At 43.1% G+C, this 13025-nt stretch overlaps 1 protein-coding gene across 1 annotated transcript in view; it reads left to right on the top strand.

The window, feature by feature from the left end:
- slc36a1 (solute carrier family 36 member 1) overlaps window positions 1-12499 on the top strand; it is a 122354-nt gene extending 109855 nt beyond the window's left edge. The window contains exon 12 of the mRNA XM_034182312.1: window positions 11807-12499. Within this exon, the coding sequence (XP_034038203.1) occupies window positions 11807-12081 (275 nt within the window). The 3' untranslated portion in view covers window positions 12082-12499. The remainder of the gene's footprint in view (window positions 1-11806) is intronic.
- The last annotated feature ends 526 nt before the right edge of the window (window positions 12500-13025 follow it).

Consider the following 13025-nt stretch of genomic DNA (forward strand, 5'->3'; position numbering starts at 1 on the left):
AAAACAGTGTACTTGTATGATCTCTGAAGCCTGCATTATGGATGAATTCTTATTGCCCTTTTCTGTATCTTAAAAAGTGTGTCTACATTACCTTTATATGTATACCCCATACCTCAATGCCATAACTATATATGGTAGTATTAATGTGCAATAATAATATATAAGGAATCTTGATCTAAGAAATGTTTGGCTTTCCCCCATTATGGAAATACTTTCTGGCCATTTTGGATTGTCTGCTAGCAATGTGGGTTTCCAGCACATCTTGTGATCGATTATTATTCCTAAAAATCTGGTTTTCCCCCAGAACATACTATCGTTGTGTCATCAGCAAAGAGGATAAATTTCAGTTTTTCAGAGATGAGTTGCAAGTCATTAATGTAAATTAGAAAAAGTTTAGGTCCTAAAACGGACCCTTGTGGGCCGTTGAAGAGGAGGTACTGCTGGCCCACCACCACCAGAGGGGCGCCCTGCTTGGAGTGCGGGCTCCAAGCACGAGAGGGCGCCAGACCCAGAAGAAAGTGACAGCTGTCATTCATCCTCTGTACCAGCTGTCACTCGTTCATCATCATCATCATCACCATAAGCCGAACTGCAGCTCCACCTCCTCGCCGAGAAATCGACTACTGAAGAGGTAATTTCTCTGCTGACACATACGTTGTATAATAATCTGAAATTCTGTTGCAGCCGTTTTCCTGGTGGTTTTCCTTGTCTGTGGGATTGGCGTTTGGTGTGACAGCGACGGCTTCGCCTCACACTCCAAACCAGATAAGTGGTTAACCCCTGAGCTGCACGAGTGTGTGATTGGAGGTTGGAGGTGCTTCCCTCCTAACTGTGTACAAGACTGTGGATTACTGAGTGTGCGGAGTCACACTCATTCATCTCGTCTCTGCTTTCTGCCAGCAGTACCAGGGTCGACAGCCGAAGACAAGGCCACCTGGGGACTCGGGACTTGGCGGCTCCGGTGTTCTTCAGACCGTTGGTGGTGGAAGCCGTGTGGGACGCGGCTTCTCTCTCGTCGGGGGTCTTCTATCTTCGAGCCTGCCCACACTTCACCTGGTGTCAATTGACTTTAACAATTTCTGTGTATTTAGTTGTGTATTATCACAACATTAAATTGTTACTTTTTGGCTTATTCATTGTCCGTTCATTTGCGCCCCCTGTTGTGGGTCCATGCTACGACACCTTCCCAACACTCCACAGTGTATCTGTTTGAACAAAGATTTATATTCTCCTATTGGTACATATTGTTGCCTGTTGTTTAAATAAGATGGAGCCAATTTAGTGCAGTACCTCTTATGCCATTTGTTTCCAATTTACGTAATAATATGTTGTGGTTAATAGTATCAAACGCCTTTTTAAGTCAATGAAGATCGCCATTGTATGTTTCTTTTTATCAATATTATTTGTTATTTCTTCCACTAATCAATTAAAGCTAAAGGTGTTGATCTATTTTTTCTGAAGCCATACTGGTTATCGTTTAATATCTTGAACTTTTCAATGTATTGATCTAACGTACTGTATATAGTTTTTCTAAAATTTTGAGAATTGAGATAACACAGATATAGGTCTATAATTTGAGAATAGATACTTATCTCCACTTTTATATATGGGTGTAATTTTGGCAATCTTCATTTGAACTTGGAAACTCTCCATTAATAAATGATAAGTTATAGATATGCACTTAGAGGTTTTTCAATTTCATTAGTGACTTGCCTTAATTATTGTAGTGTCCAACTTATGCCAATCTAATGATTTTTTTGCCTTCAGTTCATTAACAGTGTTTATTATTTCCATTTCATCTGTTGCTGATAGAAAGAATGAATTTGAGTTTGCTTCATTGGCATCGTTTAACCTTCGCACAGCTTTTGTTCCTGCAGCTGGCGCTTCAATCAGGATTTTTAAACTGTCAAAAATTGAACAGATACCGCTGAAAACCTCAATTCGTCTGTATTTGCGTTTTGCTGTAGTTCTTGATGGTTTATTATTGTTTGCTTAGTTTTTGTAATGTTAGCGTTTAGGTTGACTTCGTTTGACCAGCTTAAATGTTTTCAACACAGTACAGAAGCCGGTTGGTGAGCACTGTTGTGGAGGAGAGATGCAGCTCCTCTGCGGCGGAGCTGGGGTGTTGGTGTGGGCTTCTGCCGCTGTTGTGTGATGTGGCGAGTGCCGCCCGCGGTCATGCGGTGGTGCTGGCCGGCCAGGAAGAATTTGTCGGCCTCCTCCGCCAGCGCATTGCAGTCCGGAGTCATGGTGTTCCAGCGCTGCGTGCACCTGAGAAGAGGAATTGCTGCCAAAACGTCTGGTCGGAGCTGCAGCATTCTGTCCGTGAACTCTGAAGGGCGTGCTGTCCTCCAGCCCGTGCAGAGAGAAGAGCCCTGCTGGCCCTTTCAGTCTGGTAGCTCAAAGGTTTTGAGGAGGTTAGCCCTTGATCGCTCCGTATTTGTTCACCGTGGGGGGGGGGGGTGGCTTTGAAGGAGCGAGATCAGCCACATTTCTGTATAGCTGCTGAGTGCCCGACATGAATCGCTGTGTATTTGTTTGCAGTGGGGGGGGCTTTGCAGGAGCACGATCAGCTTCCTTTCTGTGGAGCTGAGGGCTGACACGAAAGTAAAGTCCAAAAGGTCCTACTCACAGACTGATTGCCAGAGACGGAAATGTCCACAACTCCACGTCCCACTCATGGACAGTTTGCGTGAACGTCAGCTTGCAGCGCCGTAGTCACAGGAAGAGTGATGAACTATAACAGAAATGAGAGCGCAGACCTGCAGCACTCGCAGCACTGCACAAAAAGAAATATAACTAGAAGGGAATCAAGCGCACACAGTCTGGCTGCAGCTCCTCTGTGCTCTCAACTCCTCAAGCTTCTCTGCTGCCCTGCTGCGTGCAAACTGACAGACATTCCTGCGTTATTAGATACACCACATATGCAGTTGAAGTAGGCCTGGTGTGAAAGGGGCTTAATAATATTTTGTGTCATCTGCTGTGATCTCTCAGAGCGAACTGTGCCTCCGTTTGTGCAAACCAGGTGGGCAGTTTACAGAAGCGTGACTTTCAAGTGTGGAAAAACGTCCAGCAGCAGCGGACGTTCACGTGTGACCACCTTTGATCCACAGAGGTGTGACATACAGTGAGGAAATAAGTATTTGAACACCCTGTGATTTGCAAGTTTTCCCACTTAGAAATCATGGAGGGGTCTGAAATTTCATCTTAGGTCTTTCCACTGTGAAGACATAATCCAAAAAAAATAATATCCGGAAATCAGAATGTATGATTTTTTAAATAATTTATTTGTATGTTACTGCTGCAAATAAGTATTTCAACACCTGTGAAAATCAATGTGTAATATTTGGTACAGTGGCCTTTGTTTGCAATTACAGAGGTCAAACGTTTCCTGTAGTTTTTCACCAGATTTGCACACACTGCAGCAGGGATTTTGGCCCATTCCTCCACACAGATCTTCTGTAGATCAGCTAGGTTACTGGGCTGGTCCGCTGAGAAACACAGAGTTTGAGTTCCCCTCCAAAGATTTTCTATTGGGTTTTGGTCTGGAGACTGGCCAGGCCACTCCAGAACCTTGATATGCTTCTTACGGAGCCACTCCTTGGTTATCCTGGCTGTGTGCTGGCTGTGTGCTTCGGGTCATTGTCATGTTGGAAAGACCCATCCACGACCCATCTCCATGCTCTAACCTGAGGGAAGGAGGTTGTTCCCCAAAATCTCACAATACATGGCCCCAGTCATCCTCACCTTAAGACAGTGCAGTTGTCCTGTCCCATGTGCAGAAAAACACCCCCAAAGCATGATGCTTCCACCCCCATGCTTCACAGTAGGGACGGTGTTTTGGGATGGTACTCAGCATTCTTCTTCCTCCAAACATGGCGAGTGGAATTAAGACTAAAAGTTCTATTTTGGTCTCATCTGACCACATAACTTTCTCCCATGACTCCTCTGGATCATCCAAATTGTCATGGGCAACTTAAGACGGGCCTGGACGTCTGCTGATTTAAGCAGGGGAACCTTCCATGCCATGCATGATTTTAACCCATGACGTCTTAGTGTATTACCCACAGTACCTTGGAAACAGTGGTGCCAGCTCTCTCAGGTCATTGACCAGCTCCTCCCGTGCAGTTCTGGGCTGATTCTTCACCTTTCTTGTATCATTGATACGCCACAAGTGGGGATCTTGCATGGAGCCCCAGTCTGAGGGAGATTGATTGTCATGTTTAGCTTCTTCCATTTTCTAATAATTGCTCCAACAGTTATCTTTTTTCACCAAGCTGCTTGGCAATTGTCCCGTAGCCCTTTCCGCCTGTGGAGGTCTACAATTTTATCTCTGTGTCTTTGGACGAGCTCTTTGGTCTTAGCCATGTTAGTAGTTGGAGTCTTACCTGATGGTGTGGGGTGGACAGGTGTCTTTATGCAGCTAACGACCTCAAATAGGTGCTTCTAATTTGGAATAATAAGTGGAGTGGAGGTGGACTTTTAGAGGCGAACTAACAGGGTCGTTGAGGGCTAGAATTTCCTGCTGATTGACAGGTGTTAGAATACTTATTTGCAGCAGTAACATGCAAATAAATTATTTTAAAAATCATACATTGTGATTTCCAGATTTTGTTGTTTTTTAGATTATGTCTCTCACCAGTGGATATGCACCTAAGATTAAAAATTTCAGACCCCTCCATGATTTCTAAGTGGGAGAACTTGCAAATCGCAGGGTGTTCAAATACTTATTTTCCTCACTGTATAAAAACAGAAGAACCCAGTGTGATCGCAAATGGCTGCATTCTTTTTTGAACGTTTGACTCGCTAAATCATGTACGAGGCAGTCCTTTGTCTTCTCTCTCCCTCCTCGTGCACCCGCCCCCCTGTATGCGGCGCATTTTGAGTGTACAGCAGAATTTAGAGTTTTGGTATTTGAGAGATTTGAGAAATATTTGGCGTGTTTGCAGTGTGTATAATTTTGGTGGAGTATTTAGTGTGTGTGGTTAGTGTGATGGTGTGTGTTTTTTTGTTTTTTTTTTGTAAAATAATGCGTCATGAATGTTTAGCACTTGAGTTTTTTTTTTTTTTTTTAATTGGAGGAAAATGGAGTACATCAGAGTCTGACCAGTAAGTGAGGATTCTGATGATGAAGGAGATGATCCCTCTATTGGGTCGGATTACGTGCTTCTGTTTGCAGCTTCTCCAGATACAGGTGCTAAAGAGCTCTGTCCCAGCACCGAGTCCTGGAATGCAGAGCAGGATGCAGACACACACTGCACCAGCAGTGGCTCCAGGCGCGTTTCGTTTAAAGTGTGGAGATCAGCATTAGCTTTGGTTTCATTTTGTTCCTCTTTTGTCCCTTTGGCGCTCTTGATTTGTAGGCTGTTCAGTGATAATGCTCGCTTGTCCACCTTTTCTCAAGATTTATGACTTTTTTACTTTTTTCCTCTTCGTTCAGGAATTGTCGTATGACGTGTGACTGGGCCATTAACTTCATTTCAGCTGATGGTGTGGACTACAGTCTGCAGAGTTTCTGCCACGGTGCAGCCACCGGGCCAGTCGTCACACCGTGCAGGGAGTCAGTGAGTCTGCGACATTTCACTTGTGAGAGAGACCTCAGTTGACCTGGATTGTCTCCAAACTTGGTATTTGCATTATGCATAGTGACCCTGAGAAACCTATTGATTTTTGGAGTCAAATGATCAATGGTAAAGATCACTGAAGCATGCTTTTGTTTAAAAAAAAACAAGAAACTTGTGAGTGCAGTAACTTCTTTCCTAACTTCCTGAATGTCATCAAACTAGTATGTGGTGTTTGACATTGTGACCCTAAGAAGCTTATTGATTTTGGTGTTAAAAGATCAGAGTCCAAAAGTCACTGAATTGTACTTGAAAGTAAAAATGTCACTTCTCCATGGTAAGCTGATCAGCGTTGTGTATGTGCTTGTTGTCAGAAGTATCCCCTGGTAGTTAGTTATGTCTAAGAAGCAGGTTTGCGGATGGAATGTGCTGAAACAGGCCGTGTAAGTCTACGCTGATGTCACTGTTAATTTGATCCTAACTGTGTGAGTGGATCGTGCTCTTTCTTAACTCTTCTCACAGACATTACCGTGCTGTTTTATAAGAAAGTTCATGTGAAATATATTTTTCCAGTGTAACGTGATCAATGGAACGTCGGCTGTTAGTTTAGACAACAGTATCTCCACCTGTGCTGGAAACTGATGACTGACTCGACGTGGTGATGAAGTGCTGGAGAGGTGAAGGTCAACCAGAGGTTATGATAACAGGAAGTGTTGTGGAGGAGGCATGTTTTAATGAGTAGTTGAGTGATTTACTGTACGCTGTTAGGCAGATTAGAAAGAATTAATCACTGTGAGTTACTGGAAACATGAACATACTTTATTTATTTTATGTATTTATTTATTTATTTATTTTCTTATTTCCTTGGAGGTCAACTGTTGGCTCAGTTTCTATATAACAGAAAATTTATGCATTACTTTTTTTTATTAATTTAAATGCAAGATTGAATTAAATTTATTGCCCTTTAGCAATATATTTGGAAATAAATTATTTTGAAGCAAAGGTTAATATTAATGACCTACACATCTACAAGCCTGTAGGATCTTAATTCAGATTTTAACAAAATTGTCAGTCGTCAGATGTGTTGTTGCAGGTTGAGACACTAAAGCTGCTATCACGCTAACAAATAGCAGTTTGTCTGCTTCCATCCATTTTCTATACTCATTTACAAAAAGTCAAAAAGTAGGTTGAATAGAAGAAACTAATATTCCGTGCTTCATTCCAAGTGTGCTCAACCCAGCTCGATTCCAGCTCATGTTACCTGTCCGTGTCCCTGTACAAGACACTTCACCTGCAGTGTCTCAGTCCACCCAGCTGTAAATGAGTGCTGACTTTGACAGAGAAAATGGCCTGAGTTGGACCGGCGGTTCGTCCAGGGGTAGTCATAGACTCTCATTCACTTCAAGCTCTGGAATCTGGAAATACGTACAGGCACCAACAGGCCTCTTGGCCTATATAGGACTTACTTTCTTCTTCTGCTTCTTGACTACAAATCCAGTGTTCAGGTTGAGGTATGTCCACTAACCCTTGGACAAGACACTTCAGAGTGGTACCACTCCATTCAGGAGTAAATGTGTACCAGCTCAACCTGAAGAAGAACCTGCAACAGTTGACAAGTTGTAAGGCGTTTGAACTCCAGGTACTGTTCTGACAACCAGGTCTAGATAGTGTCTGGAGTTGACCTCTTACCAGCAGTTACCAAATCTTGTTGCCACTCTGGATAGATATTTTTGTTGATGGATTTGTGTAAATGACCCTTTGTCTTCACCCTCGGACATTTGTGTTCCTCCACTTTCATGCTAGTCGCGCAATACTCTCTTGCTGTAAATCCTTCAAAAACCTGCAGTATTCACACATGAGTTCTATTGTACATTAGCCTGACTTTGTACTCAGGAGGTGGTTGATTAAAGTCTCCTTAATGCCTCTTCCAGCTAATACAGCATTTTTCTGACCTATAGCCCCTCCCGGTAATATCTTGATAAGCTCAGAGTGGCAGCACATGTGGCAGCGAAGCTTTAGACTTTCATCTGCACCACACTATGGAAACCTGACGTAATGGCCGCCCTGATGGACAGCACGACCTGCTAACAGTTTACTCCCTCTTGTTGAGAATGATTGGTATTAGTGCAATTGAGAAGACTGAACCTTTCAGCAGGTGATTCACACGTTCTTGTTGGCCTCATCAGAGAACTGGACTTGTATCATAAAACCATTTCCTTGATCTTGGTATTTTCCCGTTCTCTGATGATCCTGTTTCGCTCTGTGTTGCCTTACTTGGCACACAAAGGCTGATGGCAGGAAGGAGAGCTTTTTGTTCTGACGCATTGAAGAAGCCTGTGCTGCCAAATTGTCCCACTTTGAGCTTCGTTCAGCCCTTTGAAGCTGCCTGATGATTCCGGACGCCTCTCTCGGGGAACATCAGTGAGCCTTTTAGCTGCAGCCTGCCGCTCTACTTGCTGTGAAGGCTCATTGCTCTCTTTAGTGCTGACCTGCCCCTTGCCATCTTCCTCCAGCCGCCATCCTCACACCTTTGCCTGCCTTGTTTGATGACTCTGAAAGCTTCAAATTATGTTTGAAGCTCTGCGTTAAGTGGAGAGGTGTTTTTTTTTTCCTGTGCAGAGACAGTTGTTACTCACAGGGAGTGTGTGGCGGTGAACCGCATCTGCCTCTCTTGTCACATTAAAGCTCGGCCTTAATGCCGCCTCCAAAGATTCATTGTGACCACGAAGCACTTGGCGGCTGATTTCGGTTCGAAGATTCTTTTGTCCCCGCTGGTAATGGATGGCTAACCTACAGAGAAGGAGGAGGATGGCTGGCTTGTCTGCCGTGCTCACTGCGGCAAGACACAGACGATGAATTCTGTTTTTACTCGCATCCACCTGAGCATATTTGTGCACTCGTGGAAGTTTTGGGATTTAAGGTTCTTCCTTGGAGTTCAGCAGGGAGACGAGTGGAGAATCCGATCACCCGTGAGTTGGTGGACGTCCAGGCCTCGACGCTGGAAGAATTTACATTTGAACACACTGGAGAGCTGACCGCAGACGACCATCGAGGACGTACGTTCTGTGCATGTGTAAACCCTCCATGCCACTCGGTGGTGCTAGTCCTTGTGCATTATTCAGAAAAGGAAACTGGAAGTCTCAAGGATCTAAACTCAGATCAAAGTAGCATTTGTGTACTGTTGCTGCTGCACTCCCGGTGAGGCTTTTTCTGTTGAAAAGATGCGTAAAACCATCTACGCCACATTTTTAAGAACAAATTGAAAACAGGTTTTAAAACAAGTTTCTCTCTCTCTCTCTCTCTCTCTCTCTCTCTCTCTCTCTCTGTGTATTTGTAGCAGATTAAGAGTTATCAATAGTCATTTTTTTCCATCTTCTGCAATGTGCAAATTATAACAGATCAGAAATTTTTTTAACTTAACTATCAAGCCACAGTCATATGATTTAAACATTTTTTTAAACACTTAAATGTAATTTTGGTGGCAGAAAGTCAGATTATAACACTGTCACATGTTATCTTACTTAGTCATAATAACAATTTTCAGAGGACAAAAAGGTGGAAAGATATAACTCTTGGAACAGTACCATGTGTTACCTGTTTTTTCCTGTTGCTTTTTATGAGGCGAAAACTGTTTTTGTTGACCGCTGACAGGTGAGAAACAGTCCTCACACTCAGTTTATTTTCCTCTGTGGGTGTGTCTGATTTTTCTCTCTTTCTTCTTACGTCTCATTCTGTCATATGTTTGACCTCATCCCCCCATTTGATTTGTTTTCTCCTCATGCTCATTTGTCCTCCCACCAACACGGGTCTCGTTGCTCATCCACCTCTTCTCTTTCTGCTGTTTGGGTTCATTCGTCTTCTGAATGCTCTCTGCCAAAACAGAAACATCTTATTTTCCTAACTGACCTGAGGCCACGTTCACAAAATAAAATGAAATAAAATAACTCTCACAGCCAAAAGTAGCTTCTAAGTGCACGGCTTAGTGCACGGAGTGTGTTGCGGTGTCTATGTCAGACATCTTGCCTCATGAGACTGCCTAAGAGGGAGCTCTGAGAGCTAGGACATGGGTTTGATAAGTCGTAGTTGTTTTTAGCTTGTTTGAGTGGTCCTGCAACTTATACACTGGTGTGACTTATAAAGCAACTATATTGGGCTTTCCAAGGAATCACTAAACAGAATAAAACACCAATAATAAAGGAAAAACACCAATACTAAAAGTCCTCTACAATGCACAGAAATACCAAATTAGAGCTGATTTAAAAATATATATATATAATAATAATAATAAAATCAAACTGGACTTGCGCTGTTCTTATAGTGTTTCCCACGTCGGCAACCTAACCGTAACCGGCAATCCAACTCCATCTGGCAATTTCTGCTGCATCAACTAACATTCGGTTTGTTGTCCAACACGTTTATTTGTCCATTTTAAAAATCCTGATACAGTACAGGCTGTGATTTGCACACTGCTTCTTCTGTGTTGCTGTGGGTCGGCAACTCGTCTCCCTCTGGTAAATTCTTCAGTCAAAACTGCATTAAATAACATCCAGTATGTTGTCCAATACGCATTTATTTGTCCATTTTGCTAATTTTTTAAAATTTAAGAATCCTAATGTGAAGAAACAGTACAGGCTGTGATGTGCACACAGCTTCTTCTGTGTTGCAATCTGTCTACATTTTACAATATCCTCTGCCGTACTGCATCGGATAACATCCAATTTGTTGTCCAACACACATTTATTTGTCCATTCAGCTTTTTTTTTTTTTTCTTTTTTTTTAATTTTTGAGTCCTTCTGTTAAGGCACACTTGAGTTCCTGACTGTTGTTAAACTCAACCCCTGGGAAATGTTGTGTTAATCTGGAAAATGCAGTTTTTGGAAAAGAGACTTCATCTGTTTCTTCTCAGTCCACCCAGCTGTTAATGTGTTTCCGGCATTGGCTTGGCTGATGCTTCCACCAGGGGGAGATGTAGACTCTCAGTCCGTTTCACTCTACAGCATCAAGGGATAAACTCCAGCCCCATAGACCTCGGGGTCTGCATTGAACAAACTTCTCCTTAAACGAGGTCTGTTAGAAAAAAAACTTGATGGATTTGAATCACGTGTACTTGCATGAGCCAACCTTGAACCTTCGTGCGCATGCATTATTTTTTTCACTTCTGTCGGTTGCATGATTTGCTTGTAAGCAGCCTTTGTGTGAGGATGGGTGGAGTCTCTCATCGGTTTTTTTTTGCAAGGAAATGGCGGAATGACTGGAGCAGCGCCACTGCATCAAATTTTGCTAGAAACTAGGCGACAGCCAGGTGGAAACCATTCAGATTATTCAGACGGATTTCGGTGACGATCCTCTGGGCATCACACAGATTAAGGAGCGGTACAACCGGTTTAAAGACGGCCCCACAACGGTGGAGAGCACGCCACGCTCTGATCGGCATCAACATGCTGAAATGACCAGATCATTTCCAAAGTGAACGCCGTGGTGATGTGGGACCGCACAATGCTGATGGCGTCGTGCCAATGAATTTCGCTACAACTCTTTTCATGGCAAAATCTTCTTTCACAGTGGAATGTTCCGAAAAAGTGTTGATGTCCACCTCTTCCACAATTTCTCGGATAATCACAAGACGGTCCCACATCACCACAGCGTTCACTTTGGAAATGATCTGGTCATTTCAGCATGTTGATGCCGATCGGAGAGCGGCGCACTCTCTACCGTTGTGCAGGCGTCTTTAAACCGGTTGTACCACTCCTTAATCTGTGTAATGCCCAGAGGATTGTCCCCGAAAGCCATCTGAATAATCCGAATGGTTTCCACCTGGCTGTTGCCCAGTTTCTAGCAAAATTTGATGCAGTCGCGCTGCTCCAGTCGTTCCGCCATTTCCTTGCAAAGAAAAAACGCAGAGAGACTCCACCCGTCCTCACACAAAGGCTGCTTACAAGCAAATGACGCAACCGACAGGTATGAAAAAAATCACGCATGCGCACGAAGGTTCAAGGTTGGCTCATGCAAGCACACGTGATTCAAATCCATCAGGTTTTTGAAAAAATAAAAAGGTCGGATACTTTTCTAACAGACCTCGTACTTTTAATGAACTTTTCTAATGACTATTTCATGTTTTGTATTTTACTAATTAAATAAGAAGGCACTTGGCATCTTGCATCATAAAAGTAAAACATGAATGGACGTTCAGGAAGACTTTGGCTGAGACCAGTTTGTCAGTCTGTCTGTGTTTGTCCTCGTCCCAGGTGCCCTCGCCATCCTCATACCAGAACTGGACCTCGTCATCTCATTGGTGGGCTCGGTCAGCAGCAGTTTCCTGGCACTCATCTTCCCGCCCATCCTCCAGATCGCAACCTTTCACAACGAGGGCCTGTCCACGTGGGTGACCATGAAGAACGTCGCCATCAGTGTGGTGGGTTTGATTGGGTTCCTCACGGGAACCTACATCGCCATTTGGGAAATTATTGAACGTAATAAACACAAACACGACGGAGCGTTCCTCTCCTACATGGCTCAGTGATGGAAGGAGCGCCGCACTCGGGCCAATCAGGAACTGCTTTTATTGCACATTACTCTTTTTTGTGTCTGTTTTTCCCCTCTTCTGCTCTTTGTTGGTTGTTGCCAGATACAGCAGCGGTTTTAGGATGAATCAGTCACGGATTAGAGGTATGAAGCTGTAAGCAAACTCCTACATGGTGGTGTTTGTCCTCCAGTCTGACAAACGAGATTTATTTTAAACATTTATCACTGTTCATCAATTTCAGACTTTCAGTGCAGCGTAATCATGTCAGCGTTTTAATGGTGAAAGCTAAATAGATTTGTTTTTTGTTTTGGTTTTTTTTGGTAAAGCTGTGCAGTCAAACTACCTCACAAATGGGCACAAACGGTCGAATTGGACTTTAACCTTTACTGACATCCACCTTGGATACACTGCTGACCTTTGACGTTTCAAACAGCTTCACTGGTGGAACCTTTTGACTTTGACCAAACATTCAACATGTCTTTTTTTATTTTTGATTATGTATTCTTACTTATTGGGTTAAAAGGCAAAGACGAATGGTTCTGCTTGTTAAAAAGATCCAGACACAGTTAAATGTACACACGGTCGTCCTATTGTTGAGAAAACATCACAACGACATCGTGTTCGCTTCAGAACAATCACACGACTTTAAAACAAACATGTCAGCTCGCTGTCTCGTTAATGAAGGTTGTTTTAAGGTTCCGGCCCAGAAGGATTGTTGTCATGAATGTCTTATTTAATAAAAATGACAGGACAGATGGAAGGCTGCGTCTGGTCGCAGACCTCCAGTTTGAGACCTTTTGTTTAAATGAAATCCAAACCTGGTACAAAATTAAGACGATTTTCAAACATTTTATATAATGTGTTCATGTGAGATTCTATTTCATTTTATTTTTTTAAACTCTGCTTTCTCCTATCTAAACATTTTTTTATGTTAATTTTTT

The sequence above is a fragment of the Thalassophryne amazonica genome, chromosome 11 (genome assembly GCF_902500255.1).
Source record: "Thalassophryne amazonica chromosome 11, fThaAma1.1, whole genome shotgun sequence".
NCBI lineage: Eukaryota > Metazoa > Chordata > Actinopteri > Batrachoidiformes > Batrachoididae > Thalassophryne > Thalassophryne amazonica.